This window comes from Charadrius vociferus, unplaced genomic scaffold, assembly GCF_000708025.1.
Source record: "Charadrius vociferus isolate BGI_N301 unplaced genomic scaffold, ASM70802v2 scaffold731, whole genome shotgun sequence".
NCBI lineage: Eukaryota > Metazoa > Chordata > Aves > Charadriiformes > Charadriidae > Charadrius > Charadrius vociferus.
Window position 1 is genome coordinate 809,478 of NW_009646854.1, and position 17,280 is coordinate 826,757.

Sequence of the window (17,280 nt, forward strand, 5' to 3'; positions counted from 1 at the left end):
CTTTCCCCCATATTTTTCTGTCATGTAGCTAAATCAAAGCTGGGTAGTAAAGCTGTAAACGTTAATTCTGTGACCCCTCTGAATTTTCTGTGGCTACACATATCTTAATTTGCAACTCACAAGTCCACAGGTATTAAGATGCTACTGTGCAACCCAACATTTGTAGATGAAAAATAGTATCATACTATTTTGAATTTTAACTTAAAGAGATGTTGACAAAGCCTAAGCAAATCACTAGGTTATTAGAAATACACAAAATAAAGACAAAATGTTATTTATCTTCCTGCCAAGTATGAAAAGAAAAGATTTTTCCATAAGCGTGCTATGAACAAAGTGTTACTCTACTAACAGTAAACCAAATCGTAGAGTTATTACGTATACTTAGTGACACAACAAACAGAAAGAAGGTAACTAAAGCAGGCAATTTGCTAACCAGAAATAATTTCCAAAAACATGGCAGAAATTCTGCAATGACTTCAAGTAAGAAATAGGAATAGGTAACAACTATAATGAAAAATCAATTATTTAGGTTATACATAAAAATATTGAATATAAAAATGTTTCTAAGCTACAGATGTAAAATGTATTGCAGAAAAAATCCTTTTCCTTAAGTATGTAGGGCCAAAACATCTTTCTAACAGTATACTCATACTTCACTTTCCTAATCCATCCATTATTAATGCAAAAATGATGATGTTGCATCACAGTTAGAACAAGAGCTGTACGACTGCAAATGCAGATGCCTAAGAATGCTTTATATTGTTACCACAAACTGCTTTACATTACTTTACATTATTACCATAACTCCTAAAGCAGCTATTTTGAGGGAAGTGACTTTGTCTGCAAACCCGAAGAGCTGGCATGAACAAGCTCATGTCTTACTGAGGCACTGTGTACTTGGAAGCAGTTTTATCCTTTTATAGTAACAGAGTGTATGACATTTAACGGTGAATTAAATGTTCCAGGATCAAAAAAATACATTGTACCAAAAAGAAATGTAATCTAAACCATTTAGAAGTGTCATATGAAATAATATTTACAATAAATTGCTAATAACATCCATTTATTTCTCTTTATCAAAGTTAAGAAGCTGGCAAACTGCAGCTCCATCAGAGAGTTCTGCACTGTAATAAATAATTTTCACTGACGTTCTCTGACTGCTTTTTATCCTCCTTCATTTAAACTTACATTAGCTGTTATAAACTATAATCAAAATGACAAATTAATTCAAAATGAATGGTCCAAATTATGAAATATCTTCTTGGTCAAAGATCAACTGTTCCTTTGAAAGGGTGAAGCGAGTGCAAATTTAGCAAATCTCTCTCTCAGTGGAGAGAGCACAGCTTTTCCAGGATTGTCTGCTGCTTTCTACATCTTGAAAGAATATCAGGGAAGAAAAGGCTGGTGAGCTTTGCACGTTAATAGCAGCCCGGGCAGTCTGGGTCACACTTCCGCCCTCTGTGCTGTGAAAAGTAGAATTTTAGATAAATAAAGTTTCCAGGGTGTGACTGTCAAAATCCCATTATCCTGCCCTGCCAATCTCTGAAATGTTGTTTCCAGTCTCGCTGACGAAGCCATTTTCCTTAAAGCTCCTAGAGTCCGGCTGTTAGATGAAAATCTCAAACTGCATCTTAAGAAAGCTCCTGGCTTTTCTGGTTTTGGGAAACTTTTTTAGATTTAGGCACTTGAGGCCAAAAAAAAAAAAAAAAAAAAAAGACTCTTTAAACAAAGTCTTGTGATTCTCCAAGGCATAATTAAAAACAGTTGGAGTTGACCATTGTGTAATATGATCAAGCAGTATATAATATAATCCAGTGGAAAACCCTGATCAGCTAATTTTAATGGAGCAGAAAGGGAGTAAACCCTTCTTGGTTTGGAGGCTACCATGGATGACCCAAGCCCTGGACCAAGAACCTCTCCAGCTGAGTATTTTGTCCCCTCACATTCTGCTCTGGGGAGCCGGAGAGGTTAGTGTTATGGACACCAGCCTTGTCCAGCAAGTCCCAGCTCACCAGTGGGAAGAATTCCTGGGCTCTTTTATTCACTGTGTAGACACAAACAAGGAGAAATCAGGGCACTCACTAAAACCAGCCCAGCTAGCACTTTCTGATAGCACCAAGCTACCTCAAAAAGATCCTTCACATAAAAATTTAACAGAAACATAGAGTTTTTGACATTCAGCGTGGATAAGACAATCACCTCATGGTATGATTATGTGTTTAACAGACACTATCTGGATTACTACATATTTCTATTTAAATTTTATATGGATTTGCAGGCTAATATTTGGTCTGTTTAGGACTCCAGACTGAAATGTATGCACAGCACAATTAAAATGTTATAGCTTTTTATGATATCCTAGCAGGGACAGCCAAGCAGGGAGAGCTGTGACCGCAAAACTTAAGCCCTCGGTGGATCACAAAGGTATCTGTTCTCTGCGTGTGAGGATGAAATAGTTTCGATATCTTGAAACAGGTTTTTAATGAGATCACACTGTATTTTGCTATTGGCTCCAAGTATAAATTAGTATACCATCTGTGATACATCATTAATATTCTTATCTATAAACAGTAAGTATTATTTTGGCATTAAAATGCGCTTGTATTTGCACTGTAAAAGCACTCTGGCTAGAATTCCTTATGTTTTCTATGATCCCGAGCAAAGTTTATCAGAAAACAGAACTACATGTATTTTTATGCCAAATTCGGATAAGCCTCAAAATATGCCATGTTTCAAGATACACTGTGCTGTGTCATGTGGGAGAGAGCTTAAACAGAGACACTGGCCAAGAGGAAACATGGAACAAACACAGTTTGCAACTTATATACTCATTAAGTCTGCGTAATTCCCTTACTAAGGGAACCATCTGGATGCTGGGATTAATGTTAAGAAACTACATGAAAAATATCTGCAAAAATTAGTATTTTGTTTCAGAAGGCTGACAAGATTAACCACACGTGCTAGTATAATGTAAACTTCTTCCTGATACTCAGGTGCCAATGACTCCTCTATTCAGGAACCCGTCGCTTCAAGATATCTCACAGCAAATTCATGGGAGTGTTTTCCTCACACAATGTTTAGAAGAAACTTAATTTTCTCCTCTAACACCAGCAAAAGCCTAACTCGGTGGATTTGCTTGTACCGTTTTAGAGATGTACCCCAGTTTTCAAATTATCAATTTTCTGACTGTTCAGTCCCTGTTCAGTGAAGCACAAATGATGTTGAAACATTTGGCTTGGCTTCCAAAGAATGATATAAAACAGATGAACTTTGTTGCTTAAAACAGCTCACTTCTCTGCTTTCCCCATTTAATGTTTGCATGACTGTATTCTTTTCCATTTTCTTTTTATTTTACGAGTAAGCGGAGCAAAAAGCAAGGAAAAATTACGTAATTGGATGGTAACTTAGAAGTTGAAACATGTTTCACACACTTAGGAAAACCAAGTAAACATAAGAAAATACCCACAACTATTAGTGTCATATGAATTAAGGTAAAAAACTGCTTCATTTGCATATTGCTACATGATGTTTCTGCCGTACACGAGAGCTGTCGAAGCAGCAGACCCTGCTTCATCTGCAATATTTTAATTGGGAATCATGAATTCCATGTATTGCCTCTTTTCACTTTATCAGACAGAAAAGAGAACTTTAAATTGAACAGATGAGACTACAGTGTTCCTCATTGGAAAAAAACCCAAACCCACAAAACAAAACAACCAACCCTGATGTACTGTTTCCTAGGCACACGTTCCCCTTTGGAAGGGATGAAAGCTTCAGCCAGCCAGCCATCCTCCTTGTGCTCTGTACACCTAAAATGGTCATATACAGAAGCAGAGAATTCATGCTTTAAGAAACTGGCAAACTTTCCCTTGGAGCATGAACTCCCTGTGTTTTCTCTGCGGGTGAGAGGTTTCTCACAGCAGATCTGACGTGGGCCAAATATAATTCCTGACAAAACAAGTGGAAAGAAAGTCACTGAAGAGCATCATCTGCCCAAGTGCTTTTGTTTGGTGCTTGAACTTCTGTAGCAGCTTGTAACAAGGGCTGCTGGTGCATAGTCACGTCTGGAAAGAACAGGAAAAGGTGCCTCCAGATGAAGTGCCTCATGAGGACACTGAAATACCCAACACGGCTTGCTTCCCAGAAACTGCAGATTAAGTTGGATTCACAGGGTAACTCATAGAGTATATCAGAGTCATACAGCTGGAGTTATTTTGTATTTTTCTTTCTTTTTTTTCATGTTTGACTTTTTGCTTCACCTACATCTGTTATAACCCAGTCATCCATTTTAGTCTTCTTCACTAGCTAAATACTTCAGCTAGTGTTAACAGGAGTTTATCTGATCCTGCTTGGGAAAGACAATAGATATTCTTAGGCTTTGCTGTTGTTTGTTCTGCTGTGTCATCTTGCTTTTACAACTTCAACAGAAATTTGTACCAAAGCCTGTGAAAGCTAAGCCACTAAAGAGCCGAGTATTGACTGGAAATGTTGCAAAGGTAAAATAAATAAAGGAAAGACGAGTCCATGTGGACAAACATAAAGTAAGTTCTGTGTATTCAGCTTCTTCCTGGCAAACTTCTGCTAGTTTGCTCACTTTAATGTAGGATATATACATACACACACACGCATACGTGTGTGTGCGCATACTGTATATATAATATACATGTATATAACGACCAACTGTATGAATATGTTGATGGGAAGCATCTGTCTCCTCCTACTGCCAAGACCCCTGATTTCTGAGGTTGCCCAGATTCTGGCAGCTTGCCTGAAGGACTTTCAAACCTCCTAACAAGTCAGAAATCCTGAAGAAGAGATCTAAATCACATTTTATATTTAATTACCTTAAAAAAAAGAAATGTTCTTCCCACAGAAAATTGTGTAAAGCAGGCTATTCATCACGAGGGTGTTTTTTTTCTTCTAGAAATGCAAAATTCCCATTGAGACTGAAATTCTACCTCCTGCAATGATCCCTGTTGCCTTCACTCAATACTGTGTCCTTGTAAACTTCTCTCAGAGGAAGGGGAACGGGCAGACATGGAACAAGAGAAAAAGTACACAGTAGTGGAAGAGAGACTGCTCCAACAGGGTTAAAAACACAGAATATCTAGTCTGGCTAGTACAGACATTACCAGGTATTTAACAGAATGGGAGGTTGTTGCTCATGATTCAAAATTAGTTAATCAGCAAATCTGTTCACCTACATCAGAAATGAGTTAGAGGGTAATAATGGAAATGTTATAATGGAAAAGTTATTAAAATTATATTTCTATGACAATAGGAATATGATAATTCATCTAGACCGTGTATCCTCATCAGAAGCTCTGGGTTTACTTCTAGTCACTCTGCATTAGAAGGAGGAGGGGTTAAGAGATCTGCAACATGAATGATATGGACACAAAATTTTTTCATGTGAAAAGAGTCACTGAAAATATAGATCAGTTAGAAAACTGATGAGCAAGAGTGGTGTAAAAATGTATAAAACAAAAACTAACCCTTTAGCAACATAAACTCACAATACTACTTAAAACATTCCAAGGCAAAAGACAACAGAATGAAGGAACTCCTGCACATTGCAGAGAGTTCATCTGTGGAACTGACTGTCAAAAGATACTACTGAAACCAAAGATTCAGCAGCTTTTTAACTAAAAAATTATCAAGATTTGGTGGAAATAAATAAAATATCCAGACTTGTTAGAGTAAGTAATACACACACCAAGGAGAGTTCTGGAGTACTCATGCATAGAAACTACTGAAGATGTTGAGGAGCTTCTCCCTCAAGAATATATATATTATACTGTAACCACCAAGTTTCTTCCTGTTCTCTCTCAAATGTTTGGTGCTGGCTGTTGTCACAGACCAGGAGCTGGATTAGCTGGCATGGACCACGCCTGTGATGAAATACAACAATGCCCCTATAGCTAAAGACACCAGAATAGTGTATGTGTCATCCCCTTCTAGGTGGGCAGGAGTCTCGCTCCTTTGTTGGTTTTTTTTAATCCTCTTCATTTCCTCTTTTCTTTCTTGCCTCATGAAGAAAGGCACATTAGGGTCTTAAATTACATTTTGGTATACAGCAGAAGTTTTCAATTAACCCTCACATATGGCTTTCATAGAGACAACTGAAACATGAAATGACTTGTAGATATTAGTGGGTTCTGGGGGTCAGAAATAAATTGTATTTACTAGTTCCAATAAGAAATTCCAGTTTTTCGTTTTTCTTTGCAATAATAAAAAAAAAATCTATTCAGATCCACAATGGACACAAAACATATTCTACAGTGGTATAAGAAAAACATTGTTAGGTTACCCCTGTACCACTTTTCTTCTTGTTTAATGCAGTATCTAGAAATTAATTACAACATTTTGACATGGTACATGCTGAACCAGCGTCAGCTTGTTCCTGATGTATTCAGTATCAGATTGAATGATAGATCTATTTATAGTGCTCCTAGAATTTGTTATACATCAGGGAATTGCAAGTCAGATAGTCCTGACATTAACATAAATATCCATGGGCATCTAAAATTTGTAAATGAAACTGAGTATTTCCTGGTGTTTATGGTTAGTGTAATCTTTTTCTGCATCCCAAAGGATGCTAATGTCTGCTCCCAGCCTAATCTGGAGGGCCAGCTTTATGTGGTATTGTTTCACCCACAAACAGCAAAGCCCAGACATTTATTTATTGTAAATTGTTGCAACACTAGTCATTATAATTTACTTTATACTGTGTATAAAAGAACATTTCCTGGTGGTTATTCATACAGCTTCTGGCTTAGGCTGTTAGAACTTACTTAAGCATAAATTGGAAAAAAGTTGTTAATAAAATACCTATAGATGTACTTCAATTTTCTGTTTATTTTACACTACCTAAATCAATTCAAAGGCAGTAGCAAAAACAACAGAACCTCACAGAAAAAGCACTCAGGTAACGCTTGTCCAAGGCAGCAAGAAGAAACACTGACAGACTCAACCTCTCCCACTGTGACAGGCTCACTCAACCTATCTGTGTGAGGATCAACTATGCCTGAGAAATTTAAGCAAAAGCTGGAACTTTTGAACATGTTATTTGTCTTCTAGTTTGTTTTTGTTTGCTTCCTGCTGTTGGGGACCTATGGACTGGGAGTGGAGTTTGTTTTAGGAAATGGTGTAGAGACTCTTTATACTTAGTCATGATCAGGGACTCTCTGGATGGTTTTGTCAAGGACATAAGTCTGCAGTAACACCAAGAGAAAAGTATGATTCACTTGCACCTGCTTTCCTACTGCTACTTAACCTGACTAGCAATATGCCTTGCTATTTTGCCACTTTTCCCAAGATTTCAAATTAACACAACCAAATGTCTGAATTGGGAATGATAGTATTTTGGCATGCAGATTTGTCTAAAATAAGTCTGATAAGTCTAATAAGAATGAGACTCAAAACATAATTTTAACAGTGACATGGCATAGTCTGAATTACAGAATTTCTGAGCTGAATATGAAATCAACTGTGTGACTCATCATGTTCACTAGAAAAGTCCACACTTATGCATTCATATATTTTATTTCCTAGACAATGCTGAATGACTAGTCAAAAAGAACCAAAGTAATTCCAGTGTGCTGGGACTCTAATCCCTAATAAATAAAATAATATACTTTAATCTGGTTTCTGTTCCCATTTCATTACAAGGCTTATAATAACAAAAAAGTAAGAATATTACACTCTGCTCACTAAGAAAGCTTTGACATCATTAAGAGATCCCCTTAGAGAAGGGATTCCTGAAAACTGCTGTTTGAGACAGAGATTCCACATTCCAGCCCAGCTCCCGAGAGTTTAGTGGCTTGGAGTACGATTATCTGGCAGGAGGGAATCTGCCTCCTTACGTACGAATGCCACGAGCCACTGGCTGCAGAAGTGGTGTTGGCAGTAGCTTCAGCCACATGATCATTCCTCTAGTCCAGGGAAACATGCCAGATGGCAGCCAAAGAAGAAAAACAGAAAGAAAGCAGAGGAAGGAACAAAAGAAGCTCACCCAAAACAACAAAGAACCTTTCTTTCTTTTCCATACGAAGATGTAAGTTTCATGATTACTGTCTCAGAAAGTGTATCTGCATAGCTAACCACATGAAGGTGTAGTTCTGACACTGCAATAACAAACTTATTAATTCTTTGATGATTCAATTTAATGCATCCTATTGCCAGGATCATTTCTCCATAACACCCATTTTACTTTGGACCTTACAATCTCTGCAAAATTGTCTCCACAAACAGCTTTTACTCAGCAGATTTTCACTCTGAGTTATTCACAAATCCTTCATCGTGAAAAATTACTTAAAGACCAGCCAGACCATCAGGGCAGATACTGCTGTGTCTGAAGGATCTTCTAATTGGTCCTTAAGACCTGTCATTAAGTCAGTGGGAGGTGTAAGTGTTCAGCATCTAGCAAGGATTGAGTGTCATATAACATGTTCTTATTCATACATCTCAGTTATGCGCAGGAGATTTTGATAGGTGCTTTAGTTCTTCTTCATCCATGCATGATAGGATTTAGAGGTCATGAAGAAGGCTTCTGTCTCCGTCTGTTCTTCAGAGGTCTTGGGAGGCTCTAAAGCATAACTGTGATACTATTAGGACTCAGTTTTTACAGTCACATCTAGTGGTATTTTCCTGAGCAAAGCTAAATGCAGTAGGAAACATGATTCCCGTCTGCATTTCAGGAAATGAGGTGTGCTTCAGTTTAGAGAGAGTCAAGGCTTTAAAAGGAAAGAGAAGGAAAAAAAAAAAAGAAAAAAAAGAAAAAAAAAAGAAAAGAAGTGAGCTTTTCTGTGAGTTCTGGAAACATAATAAAGATTTACAAATATTTTGTTTGCATTGGACTAGAAGAATGTTCATCTGCTAGAGAGCAGGATGGGCACCTCCCTACAAAACAAAACAACCCTCCTCCAGCCTGCAAAAATATACTGAAATTGTGAAATGGTTTGGTGGTCTCCTGAGCTTCCTTATCAGTGAAGGACCCACTCCTGGCTTCAGCTCTGCATCTAATGCTGTGAATACTTGCCCTTGTGGTGTACAGTGCATCATAAGTGAATCTCTACCATTTTTTTTTGGTCTGCTTTCCTGTTTTTGGTCAGTACAATTTGCTGAGGCTTTAAGCTACGGCTAATTTGATGGTAAGGGGAAAGGACGAGGAGCTCTACACCACTGCATTGCATTCCAGCTCTTCCTATAAGAATTGCATTGTCTCAAGGCATTTTTTTTCCTGCTCTGGGAAAACTTGCATTAGCCTGGCTCTTCCACCACCTTCTGAAAGATGCAAACCCCAGCACTTGTTGATCAGCAAAGAAACTCAAATCACTATTTGGCTACAAGGGGGCATCAATATATGACAGAATCTCTCAAAAATGAAATATGTAAATTAAAATATAACAGTCCATTTAATCAATAGATTCTGAGTATCCCACAGAAGAAACACTATGTTTTTTGCTCAAAATATAGCAAAAGAAATCTTAAAACCATGGCCAACTTCACAATTTAAATTAAGATTATGAAGTAGAACAGCATGGTTTGCTAAACAATGTTCATCACGGAAAGCCTGGAAGGTACTATCAGGTATTCAGTTTTAGAAACCAAAGCCCCTTGATATCAGATAGTTGAGTGACGTGAGCAGAACTGTCAGTTGACATAAACAAGGTTATTAAATTACATAGGGACTGGGTACTGTAAAATTTTGTAGTAGATTTCTAAATATAACCTACAGTGTGAATGGAGCCATGGCAGTGACATGGCAATATGTATATCAAGGATTTTTAATCCTCTTCTCAAACAAAACTTATATTTAAATTAAATAGTAAGAACAAACATGGCTCACGTTCAATAATACAACTACAGTGCAGTTTTAGTTAAATTATCTTCAACCTCATGCTAATTCTCTAAAGCTCCTGCAAAACAAACACATAACACTTTCTCTATGGTGAGACAAAATTCATTCACGGCTCTGGGCTTTAGATAAGAGTTCCTTGCTTTTTATTTCTATTAACATCTTTTAAGGCTATTTTCACTTTGTTAGATTGAAAAATTAAATAATGTGCTATATTTACATAAGTTAATCATCAAAATAATCATATTCTATATTAACATGCTACTTGAAATATTTTTCTTTTTGCTTCTGAAACATTGATATGTTTGTAAAAGAAACATAGGTAGCTTTCTTTAAGCAAAAAAATCCATAAGAAGATTACCTTAAGAGAATATCAATTGAACTATATGATCTAGTTTTGAACTTTTAGAAGCTATTCTAGACACCATCTTTTTATTCTCAATTTAACCTAGCCGGTTTTTTTTACAGTAGTCACAGAGAAAATGTTTGCTATCAATAATCCTGCATGAAGCATTTAGCTTCTTGAGCATTTGATATTGTACACATGTGCAAATAAATGTGAATGTTGCAGCAATGAGTATTAAAAAGTTATCATTAACTTGATATGAAGTAAGTTCTTCAATGAATTATGTACAACCAGGAGAATCCTTTCTTAAGAATTTTATACTTGAAAATTTTTATTGCATCTATTACAGACAAAAGTAAACAAGTGTTGGTTCAACTGCAAAAAGCAATATGATAAACAATGGAAAGCATACTTTGCTATTGTTAGTTTTAAATAATAGCTAAGGAAAAAACAGAATCTGTGTGTTTTCCTCATTGGTTACACTTACTTTTAAGATGTTGAACCCAAAAATATTTAAAAAATATGGCTTTCTGTTTATGCAAAAGCCCCTCGACTATAAATATTAATTAAGATTTGGTATGCTGTATCAGTGTGTCATATTTATAACTAAACATGTTTACTTATAATAAGTACTGGTGACATTTAGAATTAATACTTTTATAAGACCACTGACATATATGTTAATCTACTTTTTCCCTGACTTGGGAGTACAAAAAAGATTCAAAATTATTATTTGCTTGAAAAGTACAGTTTCATAAACTTCCATGGTCACTTATCCCTTATATTTTCCAGTCACACAGAAACATTATTTTCCTGATATACATGTTCAGCAAAGCGTTTACAAGCTCAAGAGTCACAATTAATGTAAGACATTTCCAAATTTTTATAATCTATAATCCTATACAAGAATAAAAAAGACCCACAGATGCAACTATTATCACTGTCAATTACACCGTAAGCCATTAGAAGATATACCTGTAGGACTTCAAAAAGCGAAATCTCATCTTATTTCTTGGAGATGGACAAGGGATATAGGTTCCAAAAGGATCCCACAGAAAGGCCATTGGCAAAGTTAATTCTAAAATCTTCTAAAAAATATATCCCTGAGGGTAAGCAGGGCAGTTGTGCTGGAGGTGCCCCACACTAATTATGAAGCGCTTGTAACTGTGTAAGGGAACGTCCTTTTCCTACGGTATGCTTTGGCAGAGACGTGGCTGGTTCAGAGCACAGGCTAGAAAGGATAACTGGGATTTCCTGCTGCATGAGACTTGCCCTTTGCATGAACGTTTCCTATATTCAGGGCTCTTATCGCATTACTCAAGTGAGAACTCTTATGGTAAACCCTTGGATAGTTATAGCAACCACTAAAGACCACAGAACCGTAGAAATAAGGCAGACCAGAAATAGCCAATGCTCTGATTATTCACTGCTGCCCAGACAGAGGTCTTCAAACCCTTAACAGCCTGTTGAAAGTATATCTAATATAGATTATATCTGAACAATCTGTTTTGGCTGGCATCAGACACCTAAGCAGTATGCAGAAAAAAACCCCAAATGCCCAAAAAAAGCCCCAAACCAAAATCCGCTATGTCCCCCCAGTGAGTCCCCCTATGGCACAGTAAGGAGCTAGTAACCAGGGAGTAAAACTGCTACTCAAAATATGCCCACAAGCCCCTCAACTGGCTCTTTGTTTAATTCTTAACTCTCTTCAAGTGTGTCTTCCTTCCTCACAGTGTCTAAAGAGAATCAATTTATAACATTAAGTAGCTTTTCTGCAAGGGCTTAATCATCTACGAGAGATCAGCCACTCTAAGAAAGTACGTCTCAGACTGGTAGATAATTTTCAGGCCTCTTGGCAGCTTTTCTCAAAGACATCAGTCCCTGTACTGAATTACCACCAGTGACTTTGAGAAGTGAACTCAGTTCCCTACTAGCGGGGGTCATACCGGTTTGGTGACTTTTTGTTGCTTGTTTTGCTGGTTTGGGTTTTTTGTTTTGTTTTGTTTTCTTAAAATTTTATTTTATTTTTACTTCAAGCCTCAACTCTTTAATGTGATTGTTTCAGCCTAGCACTGGCAGCATTGAAGGCAAACAACAGCCTACAATCCAATTCTGACACAAACTCAGGTCATGCCAGCCAGGTCACCAGTATTTTCTCCACCCAGTCTGAATGTGGCTATGATCTCCCAGCATGGAATGCAGAGGATTCTCTAATTTGGGTGATCTTTGAAAGAAATATAACCCAGGTATTTTTATTCATGAGAAAGGTGATGGATCAGAAATTGAGTATTCACCCAGAGCAAGGTTAAAATTGAAAGTTCAGGATTACTCGGGGCTCTACAGGAAAACGTCAGACAGTTAGAAAAATAAATTCCCGGGGATAAATTAAGTCTAGCAATCAATTATCTGATGAAATATACTATTATCATGGTAAAAGTTACCATGAGAAACTACACTCTTCAGAAAAATTATAAATGTACTATAACTGGGTATATGTTGCTCTTTGGAGGAACCATTTTTCTTGTGTTACACTGACAAATGCATTACAGGGCCAACTGACAATAGATCTCTTCACACCATGAAATAAGTTTTGAATAGATGGGATTCATAGGTGAAATCACCATTTCCAGGCCAAAGGTCCCATTATTTTTGAGCAGTTTAAAGAATGTTATTGAATTTTAATAATAAAGCATCTAATTTCCACAGGAATTCATTCCAATAATGGTTAGTAAGGTGCCTTCTGGGCATCATAAGCTATAGACTTTTCCACAATACTGATCTCATTAAAATTTGAGTGATTAATAGATCACTTTAAACATACCTGAATAACAATACTGGATGTGAGCATTGCCAAAATCAATATTTCTCTTCTGGCAAATAAAACCAGAGTAGGCTGCATTTTTATAATTACATCCTAAATAATTTAATATTGCCAGGTATGTTTCGTTTTCACATTCTGTTTCTAAATAGGATTTTGTACAACACATTAACACAGCAGCAACATTTGTATTTTTCTTTTTTTTTTTAATAAAGAAAACTGAATCAAACATGCTTATTATAAGCTTTCTTCCTCCTTGTGCCCTTCTTTCACTATTGCACTAAACCTAAGGCAGCCAATCACAATAAGGTCATAGAAATAAGCTTCTTACAAGATTACTAAAGACTAAATTTATACCTTAATATCAAAAACACTTATTGTCACTATACAGTGGCATGCAGTAGATCACTGTACCAAAACAATTCACAATGTTTACGGAAATTCAAGGAAATGAAAGAACAAATAACTCTGTAATACACCTTGACTTTTACAGAGAAGTCACTCAGTTCTTCTTGCCTTTTTTCTTTTCTAACAGACAAAAGAAAACAACACTTCTAGAAGCACTCAAAGAATGTAAAATGATTTGACATTAAGTTGTTATTTCCAGGCAGTGTTTTGTAGAAAAAAAAATAGCTCAATAGCATGAGTAAACAAGTATCTAATTTTATATAAAAAACGTAAAATCAGTCATTGCACTCAGTGATAATCCAGGCCTCTTATAGAAATACATACTGTAATAAACATTTATGGTGCGGTATCTTTGACATTCTGTGCAGTTTTGTGATTGCATCTTTCGCTGTACATTTTTGACAGATATTGCACTATCAGCTTCACACTCCAAGCTGGTCAGTAGCACCACTGGAGTATGTCATTATTGATGGCTTCAGGTTTACAGGATCTACAAAGAGTGATTTACTAAGGAAACATTTCTTTTACTGTTCTCCCCGATATATAAACTACTGCTATTTTGTTTTAGAAAAGGTTCATATATATTAATAGTAAAACAATATTTTTCCTAATTAAAAATGTGAAATTTAAATTGACAATGAAAACACAAACCCATGTGAAATTAGACTTTTTTTGGTCAGTTGAAGTCATGTAAGTGTAAAAGTTCTTGGCAGTTAGGAGGTCTGGTGATAACCGTAAGTATCTTTACAGACTCGGTTCACTCTCCCAGCTGTGTCCTGACGCATTTTAGAACACAACGGGCCAAGTTTTATCCCTAAATTCCCCTCAATGTATCCAAAGCTTAAACAATTACAGCTTTAAGGGGACAGTGGCCAGGAAGCTCGCCAGTGGTGCCAATGGTGTTTTGCAGAGATCTCCACTTTACTCTAACCCAGCTCCACACTTCAGGTCATATGATGGTAACCCATTACAGCATCGGTGCCGTTCAACAGAGCACGTGGCAGAAGTATGGCCTGGACCCAGACATTAGGACTAACATAGCAGCCTCTGCCTCATGCCTTGATCTCATTGTTCAGGTGCAACCTGTAACAAACTCCTAGGTCAGCTTCATCAGCCGCATTTGAGATGCACCGTCCTGCGCGGGCGGCGTGAGGGACCTTACGCCAGCAGCACATTGCGCCCAGGGCACACAGGGGCTGCAACTCAACCAACCGCCTCTTGAGCAACACAGGGAAGTGGACAGGACCACCCGTTCCTGTTTTGATACGTGAAGTAGTGGTAGATGTAGGAAACAGAAAAAAACAATTGAGGTTATTACTCTGTAAGTTGTAGAAAGCACCAGAGCTTTTCTTCATGCTCTCTTCATGGCTCCTGCATAGCGCAGTCGTGCTTCTTCCCTGGGCAGCCTTCCCAAAGCCTCTGCCCTGCCTGCTGGTCTATTGTATGCTGTGTTGGACTTCGAGAAAAAGGATGTTACAGTTACTATTGCGACAATAGCAATATATAAACTCTGTTGTTTAAAAAATGCTTATTTATCAACAACTGGAAGCTCTGAAAGAGTTCAAACTGGGGTCACGACAGCGGACAAAATGGTTTACATTAGTATACAGTATTTTACAGATGCTTCTCCCAGAGTTATGCCTTCTGTTTTCAAACACTGCCTGATGATTTAGTTGGACATCTCCAAACAAAATGCCACTGCGTATTATGTAGCTAAAATAAAATATTTACTCATTATCTCAAAAAGATGGCTTGCACAATCTGAATTCTAAACAGTTTAATAATATTTAATAACATTTTATTACAGACAAAATATTTTTACAGCTATTTTCCCCCCTGTCATGCCACTATGAAGACAGGAAATAAAGACAACTGACAAAACACGAATTAGGAGTAAATCATTTGAATATAGGATAAACTTGCATTTTGATTTCCCCCAGTACCATGATAGTGTCTAGAGTTTCATATAAAGCTACCTCAATAAAAGTTTATGCTGGAAGGCTAAGAATACATAAGACCTGGAATGAAATAAAATTATTTTCCACACGTCATTTAGTTATGTCATCATGTTAGATAATTTCAAGTTTATTTTTGTAAAATCTCTCCTAACTTTAATTTTTTATATTATTCCTGTTCAGCATGTTATACTTCTATGACACAGGTATTTTCTCCTGAAAGTACTGTCCTGATTTTGAAGTATTCCTTTTCCATCTGAAAAAAGAATCACCCCAGCAGAAAATACCCCCCTTAATTCTGACTTTGAGTAATAAACTGAAAGTCTGAACTTTCAACCCCTAAAAAGGCAAGTATACTTTCTTCAGTCTTTCATTTTTTCCATCACTCTGATCTATTTTAACAGGTCAGAAAGTCTGAATATATTATTTATGATACCATCTTGGCCCTATTAATGTGTTCAATGAAAAAAAACCCCACAAATTATTTCACTGGGGACTAAGTATCATGAAAAAAGCATGTTCTGACTATATTTTATTAAGCTTAAATAAGATTCTACCTAGGACTACTATGTCTATCCACTGCAAATTCTTTCTGATTATTATTACTTATCATCCCTTGTTGGCTTTAATGCTTAATTCTGCAGCTGTTTTTTCTGTAAAAAAATCTGGCTGCTTTATAGGCGGCTAAATGAGAATATTTCTGTAAGACCTTTTCCCTTGAACAACAGTTTCAAAGTGGTTTGTAGTACTGATACTATTCCTGAGGTTGGAGCATTCACAAGAATGCTCTGCTGTAAGAATTTTTTGGTGATTAATAGAGTCAGCATAGCCTGCAGCCCTTCTGTCAAAAGAGCAGCCCTAGGGTGTTTCAAATATCTACTCTACTATAATTGTGAACTTCCAATAGCTTAATTATCTCCCAGATTCTTATAGAAACATTAAATTTGTGGAAATCATACAAGGTTAAAAATTATCTAGAAGGAAGACATAGAAGCGTGCATGCACAAGCATGCACTCACTCACATATTTATTCTGTAAATAGGAAATGTAAAAAGAAATTCTGAAAACATCACAAAATATCAGCTTTGCTCTTTCAGTAACCTTATAGTAATGTAATTTTTTGCTAGCACTAGTTTTACAGATTATAATATAACCTGATTTGAGATGTATGTATGAAGGGTATTGTCTCATCAGTCACGAACCATTTGTGGCCTCTCATACCTCTGTTGTGTGGAAATCATTGTTAAACAGTGGTGACTAATGTAAAGTGAGAGAAAGTTTGGTGTTCTGATCACTGCTGCTATAGCCATGCAATAAAGCAGCAAGCTCTCGCCCAGAAAGTAAAACAAATGTGTCTGTGCTGGAAGCAAATCACATGGAGAACTAAATGTAAGTAAGATAAAAAAAGTGTGACATTCTTTCCTAGAGATTAAAGTACTAATACGGGAGAGCAAGAAGAGAGATGCCAAAAATGTACCAGCCAAAACAGATAGCTCTTTCATTAAACATGCATACAGACACTACCTACTAGTCTTTTTTCAGTGGTGCCCAGTGATAGGACGAGGGGTAATGGGCATAACCCTCCCGCTCTGGAGACATTCAAAACCCGCCTGGACGCTGTCCTGTGTAACGTGCTGTAGGTGACCCTGCTCTGGCGGGGGGGGTTGGACTAGATGATCTCCAGAGGTCCCTTCCAACCCTGACCATTCTGTGATTCTGTGATTCTGTGATACTCTAAGTGACAGATAGCATCAAGAAGGGAATATCAGAGTTAGAGCCAGGAGAGACCTGAACTTAGAAATAAGTTGGCTTAATCACGCAGGAAAGGAAGGTACTAGACCAGGTAGGAATGTTAAAGCTATTGAAATGTGTCTAGTCAAGTTTTCTGTGGAGC

General features: G+C 37.0%; 1 protein-coding gene across 3 annotated transcripts in view; it reads right to left on the reverse strand.

Annotated features, from left to right (window-relative positions):
- Positions 1-17,280, reverse strand: part of PDE4D (phosphodiesterase 4D, cAMP-specific) — a 370,935-nt gene that overhangs the window by 172,820 nt on the left and 180,835 nt on the right. The window contains exon 1 of one of the 3 annotated variants that reach the window (XM_009894272.1): positions 11,181-11,284. The exons of the other annotated variants lie outside the window; for them this stretch is intronic. Coding sequence (XP_009892574.1) covers positions 11,181-11,269 — 89 coding nt within the window. The 5' untranslated portion in view covers positions 11,270-11,284. Of the gene's footprint in view, positions 1-11,180; positions 11,285-17,280 lie in introns of those variants that run through there. 3 annotated transcript variants of the gene reach the window in all.